Source organism: Frieseomelitta varia, unplaced genomic scaffold (assembly GCF_011392965.1).
Source record: "Frieseomelitta varia isolate USP_RPSP 00005682 unplaced genomic scaffold, Fvar_1.2 scaffold_16, whole genome shotgun sequence".
In the NCBI taxonomy this organism is placed as follows: Eukaryota; Metazoa; Arthropoda; class Insecta; order Hymenoptera; family Apidae; genus Frieseomelitta; species Frieseomelitta varia.
Genome location: NW_025109305.1, coordinates 63,285 through 80,044, shown reverse-complemented (window position 1 = coordinate 80,044; position 16,760 = coordinate 63,285). Strand labels below are relative to the sequence as shown.

Below are 16,760 nucleotides of genomic sequence, written 5' to 3'. Positions count from 1 at the left end.
GTCTGAAGATATAAAACTTGTACAAGTGTATAAATTTTATTCGCTTTTTTAAATATTTTTTCGAACTGAACGTTATTTCTACTTATGATTTGCGACGATGTATAATATATTTTTCTTATTTATATGTGATATTGCTATTTCATATGCCAAATATGTGTGATTCAGTAAGATATTTCTCACGTATACAGTGAGAATATAAATTAAATAAAATTTACTTCATTCTGGTTGATATTCATCGAAGTGGCTCACGGCCGCTATTAACACAGGAACACTTGGGTTAAATCAAAAAAAGTATAAGCGACCTCTATTATCTGCTTTTACCAATTTCAGGTTTTTCGTACGAGTCGTAAATCGTATCTCGAATTGTAGACAGTCGATGATCGTAATTCGGTCGTAAAAGAGGACAAACAGTTAAGTAAAAAACAAGGCAAAAATAACGTAACGTGGTAACGTGTAAAACTATGCCTCAGTCAAGTAAAAGCGGACGTGCACACGAATGAGTCACTCTTTCGTGGTTTCATCGTCACGGAAAGTTCTGCAATTTCAATCAGTATATCGTTTGAACTCAATAGGTGTAACATCGTCTATGAAATCATTGTATAGATAAGACACGGTTGTTCTTTTTCACTTCTTAATCAGTTAACATTTCTATAATAGTGACTCGCAAGATAATGATTGTTATATTCTAGTATGATTATCGATGCGGAAGTTAATAAATGGCAGAGAGTGGAAAGTGGTACTGCCAACGGTAAAGTGTTGATCGAGAAAACGTCAAACGTTTCTTGTTTTTATAAAAAAGATCGATCGTTTCGAGTACCGTGGAAAATGTAATAATGAAAATCTAAGCGATGATGGATGGAAAAAAAGACTTTTAAATCGACGTCTTTAAATGACATGTAATGAGTAATTACCTATAGTGACTTTTGTGCTAGAATATATAGATATACTCTAATATATTTATAAATCCTATTTCGAGATACACATACGTATACTGCCATCTAAAAGTATGTAAATTGTAAATACTTACCATTTTTTTAAACTAATTTTGGATTGGACAAAAATGAACAATTAACAGGACGTTATTCTATTTACGAAAATAATGAAATCAAAAGTGTAACGTACAATTTCTTCACAGAACGCTTCGTCTTTAAATTTGAAAATTTATGAAGTACACGAATACGAAATTAAATCTTAATTAATATGTTCTAACCTTATTTCCTTGAAAATGAGACCTTAAACAGGAAGATTTTATTCTACATTTTTTTATTTTCACAGGTAGATAAATTTTCAAACTCAATTTTTTCGAAAATGAAGCTTTTCTTCTTTCTGACCTATTTTTTCATATAAAATCACTACCTTTATATATATATAAAGCTTTAATGCTTTAAATTATGTAATTTAATTATTATTTACTCAAATTTTTTAAATAAATAAATAAATATCCAGTATATCTAATATACCGAAAATCAAAAACGTAATGAAAAATTAAATGATGGTTATGTTAATACCTAACAAAAGATTTATTGAAAATAACAGTATTTCAGACTTATATAAAAATGCGATTATTAGACGTGTAAATGTTAAGAAGATATAATTATTTTTTATTATTATTAATAAGAATCAATTATTAAGTAAATATTTTTTTAAGAATAGAATATTGACTAGAATTCTAGATAAAATTTATTAATTCTATATATGTTTTATATAGAATTTGATAATTAATTTAATAATTATAAAAATAAAAAAAATGTCCGCATGCTTTCGAACGATAATGTATATTATAAGTTCGTTATTATTGTATCTTTCCGAAAAATTTTGAACATTACATCACCTATTCCTGGTATTCACCGTTTCTTATCTATGCTTATATAAATTCTCGCTTGAATACTTACTCTAATCCTTCCATGCGTGGCAACGCGCATTCTCATTAATACATTATTTAAAAAAAATATCCTCGTTTGCATGAACGATTGAAAAGAATATATGTATTTATTTATGAATTCACAGTACCAGAGACATGCAGTATAACGAGGAGGAAAACACCGTCCGCATGTACCTGAGGGGCCGACTTGTCGTTCTTTACGTTCCAACACCTTTGATGGAGTCGTACGACCTTCACAAAGTCAACACACCGCCCCAGAACAAACTGAAACTCGACTGGGTGTACGGTTACCGAGGTAGAGATTGTCGAAGTAATCTACATTTGCTGCCAACCGGGGAAATCGTTTATTTCGTTGCGGCCGTAGTCGTCTTGTACAACATGGAGGAGCATAACCAAAGGCATTATTTGGGTCATACGGACGATATCAAATGGTGAGTCAACTGAATTCATGCGTATTTGCCTGCATTACGTTAATGTTAATAATCGTGCGGAACTAATAGCGACAGTATGACGCTTTGAATTGGCTTTCTTTTTTACTTTTCTGCTGTACTGATGAGATATTAATTATTTGAATTTTATCTAAAACAGGATCATTTACTTGCGGACATAAAATTGCACGACGATTAATAAAAATTAAAAATATCGTTCTTCTAACATCCATTTATATTTTTCGCTCGATTTTTCTAATACTTCTCTCACGGGAGTAGAAAGCAATATAATTCAACGTCTGCGTGTAATTCGATGTGGCGTAAACTGTTTTTGACGTGCAAACATAAAATTTCTATCAAGAATTTCTTGTTTCACAAATGCTAATACGACAATTTTAGATTTTGTTTTATTTGTATTCGTCACATCATGTGATTTTGTATTATTTTGAAAATATTTTAGCATAGCCATTCACCCAAACAAACTGATAGTCGCCACTGGTCAAGTGTGTGGAACTGACAGACGAGATGCCATGGTAAGGACATTTTATCAAAGTTGAATGAAAAGTAATATCTCTGATATTGTACCTGATATTGTAATTGACAATACCGACACTTTAGATACATCTTTACGGTATATAAAAGAGACCGAAGCAAATTAATATAAGAGCAAGCTGACATAGTAAAATTATTTTGTAATTGAATAAAGAAATTTACTGTTTAATTGTTTGTTATAATAAGATATATGTTGACGTTAATGCCCAAAAATTTAATCACCTCTGGTTTTCTTCAGAATCCGTCTTGGATTAATTTGACTTGAAGTCAAAATTATTTGTAGATAAAATATTTTCGATTTTTCACGCACACAATATATGAAGTCCTGACAAATTAGATTCAACGCATATTATGTGTAAAATTACATAGAATACAGTAAGATATTTCTAATTATATATAGATGTTACTCAAATTTGGAAAATGATTAATTCTCTGTTGTCCTATCTGTCAACTAAATTCTCTGTAATTTATATACATATGCTGAAAATCATGAACTGACTAAATTATTCTAAAACTAGATTGAAAAAAAAAAATACTTTGTTATTTGAGACTTTTAAGATAATCAGATTTGAAAATTTGTTACGGCTAAATTGGCTGTTATTGTCTTTCACAGAAAATTAATCTAGTGACGTTAGATTTAGCGAACCTAATGGTCTTAATAATTTTTCATCGCGAAATTATGGATATCATCTTTGATGATATTAAGTCTTCAATTTGATGTTACACGAAGTAAGTTTTCAAGATATAATTATTAGATCAATATTTTCTTCCTAATTTTCAGAATTTCACATTCTTTCATATTTTGACACGAAAGAATATAGCCTTTCATTTAAAATTAATCTTGAAATCTTCGAAACATTTTTAAAAAGAGTACATGAATAACATATCTGTATAACATACTTATAACATACTTTAAATCACTTAATTTTTGTGTAAAAAATTGTTTCCTACAACGCATACCTTCAACATTATTTAACATTATATAATCAAGCTGCGTGAATCACTTTGTATAAGGAGGAAAGGATAAAGTATATTTTAGCATATTTCTTAAGTAACTAAATTTAAACAAAAATTGTAAAAATTAAAAACAGAAAATCATGTTCCGGTTTCCCTTGTATTTAGCACTCGTGGAATAATCTTACAAAAAAATTATGTAATTGTAGTTTATAAAATGAAATCGTGTAATGGTCATCATGTAATGGTCATGGTACGCGTTTAAGCATATTATGATCAAACAAACATAGGAAAATTGATGTTCATGAGCTTATTTTTTTCCACAGTAAAAAGAATAATTTTTAAATTGAAGAATTGACTATCTTCTTCTTTTGCAAGACGATCAATTCTTTTACAATAATTTTTACAAATTGGATATCATTAAGAATAAGCAGCTATGTTGGAAAATTATAAAAATTATTGAAAATTATAAAATCTAACATATTACTTTTCGTTCGTTATGTATCTTGTGCAAGAAATTAAAGTAAAAATATCTGTGTGAATTTTTATCTGTTATCTATGTGAATTTTTCTTAGCCTCATATAAGGATATGGAATTCAGTGAGTTTGACGACTCTTTGCGTAATTGGTAACGGTGAGTTTGATGGCTCGATTTGTTGTCTCTCGTTCTCGAAAGCTGACGGGGGAAATTACTTATGTGCTATTGACGAGACTTCTGATCACAACATTTCGATCTGGGATTGGCAGAAAGGGGAACGGGGCACGAAGGTTACAGAAACAAAGGTACGTTAATTAATATATTACTTTATTTAATCAAAATTATAGCATCTGTAATGATGCTATAAATCTTCCATCCATGAAGATTTAAGTAATATAACATAATTAACATTCTAACATAACATATAATAAAGTGCGTATTCATTTTACATAGTACCTTTCGTTACGATCTTTAATTTAATAAATTTACGTACCTGTAACAAGCCGTATTTTTCTTTCAATCGAAGTGGGAAAAAATGTTAAAGGAAGAATATAAAAAGTTTAAAATGAACTATGTGTTGATAATCTTATCTTTTTCATAAATGTAATAATGCATGCATATTTTATATATTTTGCAATTGTACTATTAAAAGGAAGCGTATCTTTCTTTTGCATACATTGAATCTTATCAGGTTAATACAATCGAAAAATTATTAATTTCAAAGATATTTTAATTTTAATTTTGTAAAATTTATTTACAAATTAAATGACGTAACGTATTATTCTTGAGTTTGTTTTCTTCGTTTTTTCATACGGCAAGTTCTAACATTAAAATAAAAATATTTTTTAAACTTGTCGCTTTTCTTGCTTATTACCTTCCTATAATATTTGTTCATATATTTTTTCAAAAAAGATACCTTATAGTTGCATAAATCATCTTGCCTAAAAAAAAGATTACAAATTTATGTTTATTATTACAATATTTGATATTTTATCATATGAAATATGTATATATGTATATTTAATTAATTTCATGTACATACGAAGTTAAATACTGTATGCATAAATTATAGAATTTTTATGTGAAAAAAGAAACACTGGAAATTAATAATGATTAATATCAATGATCATCAATTAATAATAATTAATGATCTGAACATCATTTATATCGAAAACGTTATTTATTAGACATCATATATATGTATTGAACTGGGTCTCATCTGAACGGATCAAAGAAACGAAAATAGTTCAGTCGGCAAAGATAATATACATACTTGGTCAAGTGATTCAAAACCGGAACCACTGGGCTATTTAATGAATGACGATTGTCAATTGCAGTGCTCAGTGGACACGGTGGTATGCGTCGAGTGGCATCCGCTGGAACGGAACCAAATTGTCTCCTGCGGAAAGGGACATGTGTCTTTTTGGTTTCTTGATAACGGTGGTATGCTGTACAAACGGATGGGCATTTTCGAGAGCAGGGAAAAACCAAGATACGTTACCTGTGTGGCATTTAATCAAAGCGGTGATGTTCTTACTGGTGATAGCAACGGTAATATCATCGTTTGGGGCAGAGGTAAAAGAAATTTCATTCTATTTTTAATGTACTCAGTATACTGTAACGCAACCAGCAATTTCTTCTCTAATGAAAATAACTTTGCGTAGCGTGAAAAATAAAAATTATATATAATATTTATATCAGTGATGCACAACCTTTGGCGTATAAAGAGTCGCATGCAATATTATGTTTCAGTCACGGACCATAATAACAAATCTCTTTCCTTTATTAAAAACTGCTAAACAAAAAGAATAAAAAAAGAAAAAATGACGAAACGAGAAATATGGATGTACTATTTCTATTGCTATATTCGCATATTTTTAATTGTGTTAATTTTATTACGCAAATAATGATTGAAAGATATTTCTAAAAAGTTTGATATATAAAAAAATATAAACAGGCTATGAGAAGTCCGTGGGCTGAAAAAATTTAAAAATGGGCCGCGAGTTGTGTATCTACTCTATATATCTATCTAGGATGAATAATCGAGAACGAATAATTATATGTATGTACTTAACAAGGATCGAAAAAGTTAGAAAATTTTTTAATAGATTTTATTTAAAATATAGATCAAACTATAGACGAAATTTTTTAATTTTAAAACGACTTTTTTAAAGAACGTTCTCACGTTATAAGTTTCAACGAAAATAAATAAAAAAATAATTCTTGAAAATAAAAATTTCAGTTTCAATAAGACTTTCTTGGATATATAGTGTAAAAATAAAAATTTTTCTCTAACATCAACAAATAATTTATTCATCAATATTAAAACAGTTTTTAATCATTGTAACATATATTGAATACTATTTAATGAATAGTAGAATACTATAACAATATTAAATAATTATTATATGAATTAAATATGTTAAATACAAATATGATATTTATAACGTGTAAAATAATATTTTGATCATCTGTTATAATGTTACTATAGTTGAATTTGAATTACCAATAATATGATATTGTAATATTAAATAAAACTAATACTTAATAGTTGAATACTTTTTATAAAAATTTAAGTTAATTTATGGAATCTTTTTTAACGAGATATCTATGTATAAATAAACTTTTCTTTTTAACTTTAAACTAAGAAAATTATTTTAGATCCTTTTAAAATTATTTTAATCAATTATTATAAAAATAAAATATAATTAACGTTATAACATATCCAATATTGTAAATAGAAAATTACAAATAGCAAATTTTTTAATTGTAACATTTTTTATATAGGAACAAACACAATTTCTAAAATAGTAAGGAATATTCACGAAGGATCTATATTCTCGATTTGCGTTTTGAAAGATGGTTTTATCGTTACCGGTGGTGGGAAAGATGGTAAAATACTATATTTTGATGAATCATTAAACCTAACAGGAGAAGAAGCACAAGTAAGCCTTAAGAAAATATAATATTATATTAAAATACAATAACTTAAATAAATTTATTTTTAATTGTATAAATTAAATTGCTTCAATTTACACTTTATAAATAGCTCACTGTATTTTGTCCTTCAATTTGTTCTTTGAGAGGTATAATTGATAACATATTTAAGCAAATGCTTCGTCTAACAAAACCAGTGAAATTGTATCTTCACTTTTCTTCGAGTATTTACATTATTATACATACAGTAGTATTTTCTTATTTACATTATTATCACACTAGTACTATTTATTACACTAACAGTAATATTATATGTGCAATTTACTAGATTGAGGATCATTTTGGTGGTATCCGAACGGTAGCTGAAGGAAGAGGTTCACAATTATTAATCGGAACAACACGGAATTGCATTTTAGTCGGTGATGTGGGAATGGGATTTAACCCAGCGATGTTGGGACACGCTGAAGAAGTTTGGGGACTTGCTGCTCATCCGATATTACCGCAATTTGCAACGGCAGGCCACGACAGGTTGTTGCAAATGTGGGATAGTCTCAGTCACACTGTGGTTTGGAGTAAAGACATTGGGGTTAGTACAATGTAAATTGCTATTTGAATAATAGTAGTAATGCTATTTTTCATTATTACTATCACTAATAATATCCATATACAGTGAGTCACAGAAGTATTCGTACCCTTCCTATTGTTGACTTTGAATGGATGCTATTTATTTATAATGCATTTTAGAAAATTCTTATAATGGGCATCGTATGTTGGAATAACTAATCTTTCAAAACACTATAAATTTTATTGCAAAAAAATATGTTAACATAACAAAAATCAAAGCTAAAATTGAACAAAATTTGAGCCACAGAAGTATTCGTACTTTACAAGTTATAATAAACAAACTGAGATTTTCATAAACAAAACATCATAGTTAATATTTTTGGTCCTCCTTTGTATCTTATTATACTTCTCAGGAATACTTTTAACTAATTTTTTTGTATATTCTTTTTCAATAGTATTCCAAATATCTATAATTTTTTCTTTTAAAATTTCTTTATTCGTAATTTCAAACATTTTTAATTATCTTTTAATCTCTGCCCATAAATTCTCACGTCGGAACTTTGGAGCGGTGTTGGTAGAACGTTGATGGAGTATTATATAAGACCCATTGTTTAACAGTATAAACTGTGCTTCGGGTTATTGTCGTGTTGGAAATAATAATTACTTTTCAATTGCAATTTTGTTGCACTTGATGACAAATGGCTCCGTAAAATATTTAAGTAATACCTCTTATCCATTATTCCGTCAATAAAAACTAGATCACCAATGCAATTGGCAGTCATGCAGCTCCATGCGTTACCCTCCGTGCTTGATAGTGCCTTTTAAATTTTTTTAATTCAAATTCCATGTTTTGTTTCCTTCATACCATGTTACATCCATCTGAATTAAACAAGTTAAACTTGTTCTCATTTGAGAATATGACGTGTTCCCAAAAGTTAATATCTTTGTCAACATATTCTTTTGCGAATTGTAAACGCTTCGTACGGTTCTTCTAATTAATAAAAGGTTTTTTCTTAGCAACTCTACCATCAAAATCTTCTTTTCGTAAAATTCTTTTACAGATTTCTGCAGATTACAGGTTTTTGCCTGAGTCTTCTTTATTAAATGATTTTAAAACGAATGCTAATATAATTTTGGACCACTAATAGTCGGATTCTTTTTATTTTTTTAATTACTGCTCTTTCTTCTCTCAAAGTTAGTTTCTTCGGAGCTCCTTTGCGTTGTCTATTTAACACATCTCCATTTTATTTAACATTTTTTATCACGTACTGCACTGTCGACTTACTTCTTTTTATTAATTTTGAAATTTCTAAGTAAGACTTTTCTTCAATATGCCAATTATAAATTAGTTTTCATTCAGATAACGAAATTTTGTTACTTTTTTGGTTCATTTTCGACACGTATTGATTCTGGCAATGTAATATTACGTACTGATATAATATGTACATTATGTTAATACATAGAACAACAATATAAGCCGGAGAGGACTTGACAAGAGTACTTGTAAATATTTTAATTTTAAATTTGAATAATTTCTTCGGTACAAATACTTCTGTGACTCGAATTTTGTTCAATTTTAGCTAAACTTTGATTTTTGTTATATTAACATCTTTTGTACAATAAAATTTATAGTGTTTCGAAAGCTCGCCAGTATACAATGCCCATTATAAGAATTTTATAAAATGCATTATAAATAAATAGCATACATTCAAAGTCAAAAATAGGAAGGGTACGAATACTTCTGTGACTCACTGTATGTACTTGAGATCATCTAAATATCTCTTTGAATTATAATAATGCAACAAATATTTTTTACGTAACGTGAGCATCTGGCAAAAATATTTTTTTCTCAAAAGTCATTTTGAAGTAAATTTTTTCAGCTACTTTTTTCAGAATTTCAAGGTCTTTGCTTATGATTATATACACATATATGTGTGTTTGTGTGTGTGCGTGTATGCGTGCGTGCGTGCGTATGTGTGATTATCAGTAACAGTAATGAACATAAAATTGTTAATCGACGCTGCCTGTGTAATATTTTGCGTTTGGCATTTCGCGTGTATTAATCGCAGAATATTCTGTATTTGATACAAATGAATTAATCCTTGATCTATTTTTAATTCATATTATAAACTGTCTGAGACATAATTCTATTCATTCTTATTTTTCTTCTTGCATTATTTGAATTTTTATTACTTTTTTTTTTTGCTTTTTTTATTTAAATTTTTATATTTCAATATATTTGTTATTATTCAATTGAGCTTGAAATTCTGTATTACTAATATCAAATTAATAAATAAATTGAATTTGATCTATATCTAACATGCATCACAATAATGCAATAAATATTAACGATCTATGAATGTTTCTAATATTTGCATAAATTTTAAGATAATATAAGATTAATCTAAATTTTGAAATTTAAGAACGTTTCAAGCTCAGAATCTATTTGCTTTGATATCTGCTCCAACGCGAAACATATGCGTTATTTGACAAAATAGCGAAGTTTTTAAAAATCCATAAAAATATACCCAAACTTATTTTTACTTTTATACATAGTTGTTCAATATAATTTTACGCTAATCAATTAACAAGTTTTTCAAATTAATATTAATAGGATATGGAAATATTTGGTTTCTAATAAACGATTGATTTCTAATTCTTAATGATGTTAAAACGACTGTGACGTAATTATTACGTACGAATATGTACGAAAATACTTTATGTACAGATTATGAGAAAAAGTAAGCTTAATTCTAATTCTGTAGTAATAAAACAGAATTTTTATTCATTTAGGAACAAGCGCAGAGTATTGGTTTCTCACCAGATGGTAATGTTATGGTAGTTGGATGCACTTCCGGAAAATGGTTAGCAATCGACAGTGAGACCCGAGAATTATATACTCATCATACCGATGGATCAGAACCTATACAGGTAATATTTCTTATAATCATTTTGTTTTCCATTATGACAAACTATATATTTCATTAACAAATACTTATAATTATAATTAATTATATAATCTTTCAGGTTGTTAGATTTTCACCAGATGGAACGCTATTAGCATTGGGTTCTAGAGATAACTATATTTATATTTATCAAGTAAACGAAGATGCAGTCAAATATAGTCGTGTTGGACGATGTATGGTAAGATTATTTCCTTTGTTACACAAATTTGTTTACTTAGGATAAGAATAAAATAAAATGAAAATTCAGAATTAGCAAAGTACAGTTGTATATATGTATATTGTTTTAAAAATTCATTAATACATATATGTACATATATCATTCTTATTAATATTTAAATATTAAATATCTTAATAATTAATTTTTCTTCAATTTTTCAGACTTATTTTATTATATATATTTTTTAATAACGATTTGAAACGATTTGAAACTGTATATTTTTTTAAATTTTTGTTACCAAAAATGTAGTATTCATGAACAATTGAAAATATTTAAAACGATTTAAAATAATGCTATACAAATTGCTTTTATGTATATATATACATATTAATATTTGTTGTAATTTCATATTATTTGTATAAAATTCACTTTATGATATTCATACTTTGCGATGTTCATTAGATCATTGTTTCTAAGTAATAACACATGTTTTCTTTTACAAGCCCGTTATAAAATGTAGATGAATGTCTGTTTTAAATTAACATATAATTATTTAAAAAATATTTAATTCGCATATATTTTCTCAAGAAATAAGAATGAAAATAAATATGTTAAATGAATTTAGAAATACATAAACATGTTGTAAATGTTTCATTAGTCATTATTCTGTTGAATCGATCCGATAATTAAAAAAAATAAATTAGAAAATTATCAATTATACTATTCTTTTAATACATGACTATATATGTAATAGTTTGTAAGAATTACTATATTTGTATGAATTGTTTAACAGATATATGAGTATATTTAATTACTAATAAGATATTGATAAATCTATAAAATGAAAATTAACATGCAAATCGGTGAAAGCGATCTATTTTACTTATCAAACAATAATTTATCAAATTTTTTATAACATATTTAATATGCTCTTGTTATAACTATAATGTGCTTTTGTTATAATTACAATATGTTTAATATGTTTTTGTTATAATTTATTATTTCGAATAAGAATCGATATTTTGTAAATTACATAATTACAACGTATCGTATTGTATCTTTCATAATGATTTGTAAAAAAAACACTAATAACAATGTGCAATTAAATTTTCGTTATAATTTATTTATTTAAGATTAAAGTAATTTCATTATTTTATCAAATTATAAATATCGCATATGATTTTTTCTCATTTCTAGCCAAAGCGGATACGCAGACGTGGTGTAAGACAAGTTTTCAGTTGATCAAAGAATGAAAAAGAGACATTATGTCATATAAATGATTATTCTGCAATTTCATAAAAATAATTTAATAAATTTTTCAAAAAAAGAACAAAATACAAATTTAATTATGATGGTGTAATTCTTTTCGTTTAATAATTTTTATAAAAAATTTATAGAGTATGTATATATCTATCACATTTTATATAAAATATAATTAAATGAATTTATTTATATAATACAATTGTTATGAATAATCATCAAAATTTATCATTTTGTAGACGATATAATGTCTCTAAAGGTGATGCAATATTGCCACAGCTATTTATAGTCGCATATGGGCAAACATTTCAAAATTGCTTACTTCAAGCACGCACGGTAGTCATTGTTTGCACAAATTGTTTCATAGTAACAGCTGCAAACTCGGTCATTTCTAGTTGCTTCGAAGCTAGTAATTTTATTATAATGTCTATCATCTTTTTTTTTTTTTTATTCGCAGCAGATATATATATATATATAGGAGAGAGAGAAAGAGAAAGAGAGATAAAAATAAGAAATATTTGTTTTTTATTTAAATGATAAAATCTTGTTTTAGGGACATTCCAGTTTTATAACTCATTTGGATTGGTCAATGGACGGACAATATTTACGTAGCAATAGCGGAGATTATGAGTTACTATATTGTAAGTAAAACACCAAACTTATCGCAAAAGTACTATTTTTATACTTTTACTAACATTTTTGTGTTCCATATTTTTGTATATTTTTAAATAGAATTATTTCATATAACTATCAATTGATATAACTTTTATATTCCACAAAAAGAAAGAAATAATTATTAAGACAATTGCGTTTGAAAATGATTAAGTTCACAAATTCAACGCGTAAAAGATAAGGTATAAAAATATTAGTATATTCCGCAAATTTGATCGAATGATGGCTTGAAATATAAATATATAATATTATATCAAAAGATATAATATTATCATACTATTGATAATACAAAATATGCAAAAACATATAAAATATCTAAAAAATAAAGCATTCATTCTAAAGTATTCTAATTGATAAGCGAAACAAATTTTTATTTTTATCCCATTTCTCTAGTGATGTTCGTAAAAATATAAAAATGCATAAAAGTGTAGCTCTAAAAATAATGGTCTAGCTATTACTTAAATATGTGCTGTTAGAGTTTTTAATTCCATTAACTACCTAGAATATAATTAATTTTAATTACATTTATTGATGGCTAATAACGAGCATATTTAATAGTCAATTATATTATATTGTATTACATTATATTATACTATACTATACTATATTATACTATACTATACTATACTATACTATACTATACTATACTATACTATACTATACTATACTATACTATACTATACTATACTATATTATACTATAGGGAATCCCGGAATTTGCCGTCAAATCCCACAACCATCAATGATGAAGGACATGGAGTGGGCAAGTCATAGCTGTATAATATCCTTCGAAACAATTGGAATATGGCCGGAAGGTGCCGAAGGTACAGACGTAAATAATTGTACTCGTAGCAGTGATTCGAAATTGCTCGCAACTGGAGATGATTTCGGAAAAGTCAAATTGTTTTCTTATCCTGCTTGTCAACCAAAGGTAACTTTTAATACAATAATATTTAAGTCATTAAATTAAATTAAAATTTAAGTTAAGTGCATTTGCCCTGGATAATTTGAAATATAGACTACATGTACTGTTTGTTGCAAGTCGTATTTTCTTCACCAAAATAAAAACTCTTATTATTAATCTTAATGCAACTGATTATATTAGGGGTACTGAAAAGTAATGTCATTTTCTTCACCAACATGAAAATTTCTGATTGTTACAAATAAATAGCAAATTATTATATACTTTCCACTGTTTGTTATGATTGTTCTCCAGCTACTAACTAGATTTTCAAGGCCCTTTTTTTATAAAAATTTTCTGATTTACTGACAAAATATTCTGTGAGTACTGATTTTACAGCAGTAACCATTGTTGAAGAATTTTCTCCTTAGAAAGTGCTTCATGGATCGGAAAAAGTGATAGTCTAATGATGCCAAATCAGGTGGATTGTCGGTTTAGAAATGAATCTTTCTTAATACCATTAAGCAGAAAATTAAAAAATTACAGTGACATTCTTTATGTTTTATATTCTTCTTGCAAATCATATGATTGTCAATACTTCTTATTTATACACATTTCAATGAAGCTGTTTCTATATGTTGGATTCTCCAAATCTCCAAATCTATGTGTTCACTGAATCGTGAACTTATCATTATCAGTGACTGCTGGCTTCTTAGAATGAAAAACGTCTGAAAATAGGGAAGTTAAAATCACCAGACTAGAATCTGAAAAATCAAATAATCGTTGGTATAATTACGGACATTTAAAGAATTTGAATATACATTGCAAATTATATTGGCAGTATTACTCGGTACTATCCCGTCTAAATGCGTCTAATATATGTTCTTCCATAAAGTTTTTCTCTTCGTTAGCCATGTTTACTACATTATTATTGAATAACAAATTATACACACCTTAAAATTCCACAGTGAAATTTGAAAGCAATATCTCAGGTGAATTTATAAATATTTTGAAAAGAAATTGAACTTAATTAAAAAACATCATATTATATAATGACATTACTTTCCGATGCTTCTAATATACAGGATAGTCCATTTAAGTGAGGTCACCTAAATATCTTTTCGAATTGTGATGATGCAAAAAATATTTTTTTCAGTTTTTTGTTCAAGGTTATTGATATTTTTTTTTTATACTACGTATTTTTTTATTGTATCGTGTAGCTGGTAAAAATATACATTCAAATATGTACAAAACATGACCTTGAAAATGTAAATTTTACATATAACTTTATCTCTATCGTGATTACAGATCTTGGTCTAGATGCGACAATCGAATAATAAGTATAAATAAACGTATTTACTATTTATTACATCGTCGATGATAATCTCTTCTAGCAATTTGAAATCCCGATCAGTGTATCGAAATTTCTCAGCAATTCGTAATGGAATATTCAATGCAAGAAAAGATCGATATGATATTCATTAATGATAAAAGTGATTAGTGTTTGAGACAAGTAGTTTGAATGTAAAAATACATTTTCTAATTATAATTTTCCATCACGAAGTACATACGCAAAGGTGACCAAAAATTTTCTTCAAACTAGCAGTGTCGTAAAACACGATATTATAGTAATGACACAAAATATATTTTATTGTACACTGAGTGGAAAAAACAAACGCGTATCGTCATATCTAATGGATAACGTTTACGCTTTTATGAAATAACGCCCCATAGACAATAAGTGTAAATCAAAACTCTAAAGAAGAAAAAATAGTAAATATTTGATAAACAAAAATAAATTTGCTTGTTTCAGTCGTTATGTCACACGTACGGTGGCCATTCAAGTCATGTTACGAACGTATCGTTTCTTCAAGACGATACGCGATTAATTTCTACTGGTGGAAGTGACACGAGTGTTCTTCAATGGATTGTAAATTACTAACTCTACTTACTATTAATTGGGATGGACAAGGAACAGAGAGTAAAAATAAAGGAAACGTTAATTGTCCGAGGAAATGATAGGAAGTGCGCAACAACTATTGTAGTTACAAGATGAAGAAAAGAAAGAAACGAACAACACTGTGATTCAGTGTAGAAACGAGAAGTTTTAATTCTAAATGATAGAGAGACGAGCAAGAAAATATTGAATTCAATTAAGGGGATATTAGTCAATTTTATTGTACTATTTAAGTGTCCTTTACAAATTAATGACTGAGAGCCATAACGCTAATTTCTATGGATGATTTTGATTCATAATTGTGCGCTATGAAAACAAAACAACATGAAAACTTTAGTGAGAGCTTATCAGTTAATGTGGCGAACAATATTGACTGTATTTCACCAATTAGTAATAATGTAACAAAGTGTCTTTTTCACCTATAACTATTTTTTGAATGTCGGAATTCTGACTTTATAAATCTACAAATTGTATGTGAGTGTTCTTCGTCTAGTAATCACTGACGAAACGCACCGTGCTCTTTTCCATGTAAACCAGTTTAGTAAATTGCACAGTTCGTTGATAAATATATGTACTTTCGTATAGTTAGCACCGATAAAATTAAATTGAATGATTTTCAACTGATCGAAAACATAATTATTCCAATTGCTAGTGTCTATAAAAAGTTAGGATTATCATTATTTTCTAGCCTGTGCAACTATATAAGTTTTGTTTTTTAATTATTACTTTTTACGATACCAGTTACTCAAAAATATATTTCCTTTCACGAATAGATTGTAATCAATTTTAATTACAAACTTATTTTGTACTGATAGAAACTCTCGAAGTAATTTCAAGGTATAAAAGCCAAAATAACTTGGACAAAAGAAGTATAAGTATTTATATTTGATTTGGTATTCTTTTCCTCAGATATTTATGTAATGTAGATTTTTTTTATTTAGGTAATATTTCTGAAAATATGAATAAATATTTCAGATTTCAAAGAAGATTAAATTCCATTTTGATCTTGAGTTTGATGTAATTAATTTTTTGCCACATATTATAGTTACAAATA

General features: G+C 27.3%; 1 protein-coding gene across 7 annotated transcripts in view; it reads left to right on the top strand.

Moving 5' to 3' along the window:
- Window positions 1-16,553, top strand: part of LOC122536850 (echinoderm microtubule-associated protein-like 2) — a 41,011-nt gene extending 24,458 nt beyond the window's left edge. For 6 of the 7 annotated variants that reach the window (XM_043669581.1, XM_043669628.1, XM_043669608.1 and 3 more), the window contains 12 exons: window positions 2,008-2,313; window positions 2,771-2,843; window positions 4,392-4,598; window positions 5,631-5,868; window positions 7,081-7,238; window positions 7,559-7,816; window positions 10,588-10,725; window positions 10,822-10,938; window positions 12,115-12,138; window positions 12,731-12,818; window positions 13,553-13,779; window positions 15,563-16,553. In XM_043669581.1, the coding sequence (XP_043525516.1) occupies window positions 2,008-2,313; window positions 2,771-2,843; window positions 4,392-4,598; window positions 5,631-5,868; window positions 7,081-7,238; window positions 7,559-7,816; window positions 10,588-10,725; window positions 10,822-10,938; window positions 12,115-12,138; window positions 12,731-12,818; window positions 13,553-13,779; window positions 15,563-15,691 (1,963 nt within the window). In that variant the 3' untranslated portion in view covers window positions 15,692-16,553. The remainder of the gene's footprint in view (window positions 1-2,007; window positions 2,314-2,770; window positions 2,844-4,391; window positions 4,599-5,630; window positions 5,869-7,080; window positions 7,239-7,558; window positions 7,817-10,587; window positions 10,726-10,821; window positions 10,939-12,114; window positions 12,139-12,730; window positions 12,819-13,552; window positions 13,780-15,562) is intronic. The other variant, XM_043669591.1, reaches the window with a different exon arrangement.
- The last annotated feature ends 207 nt before the right edge of the window (window positions 16,554-16,760 follow it).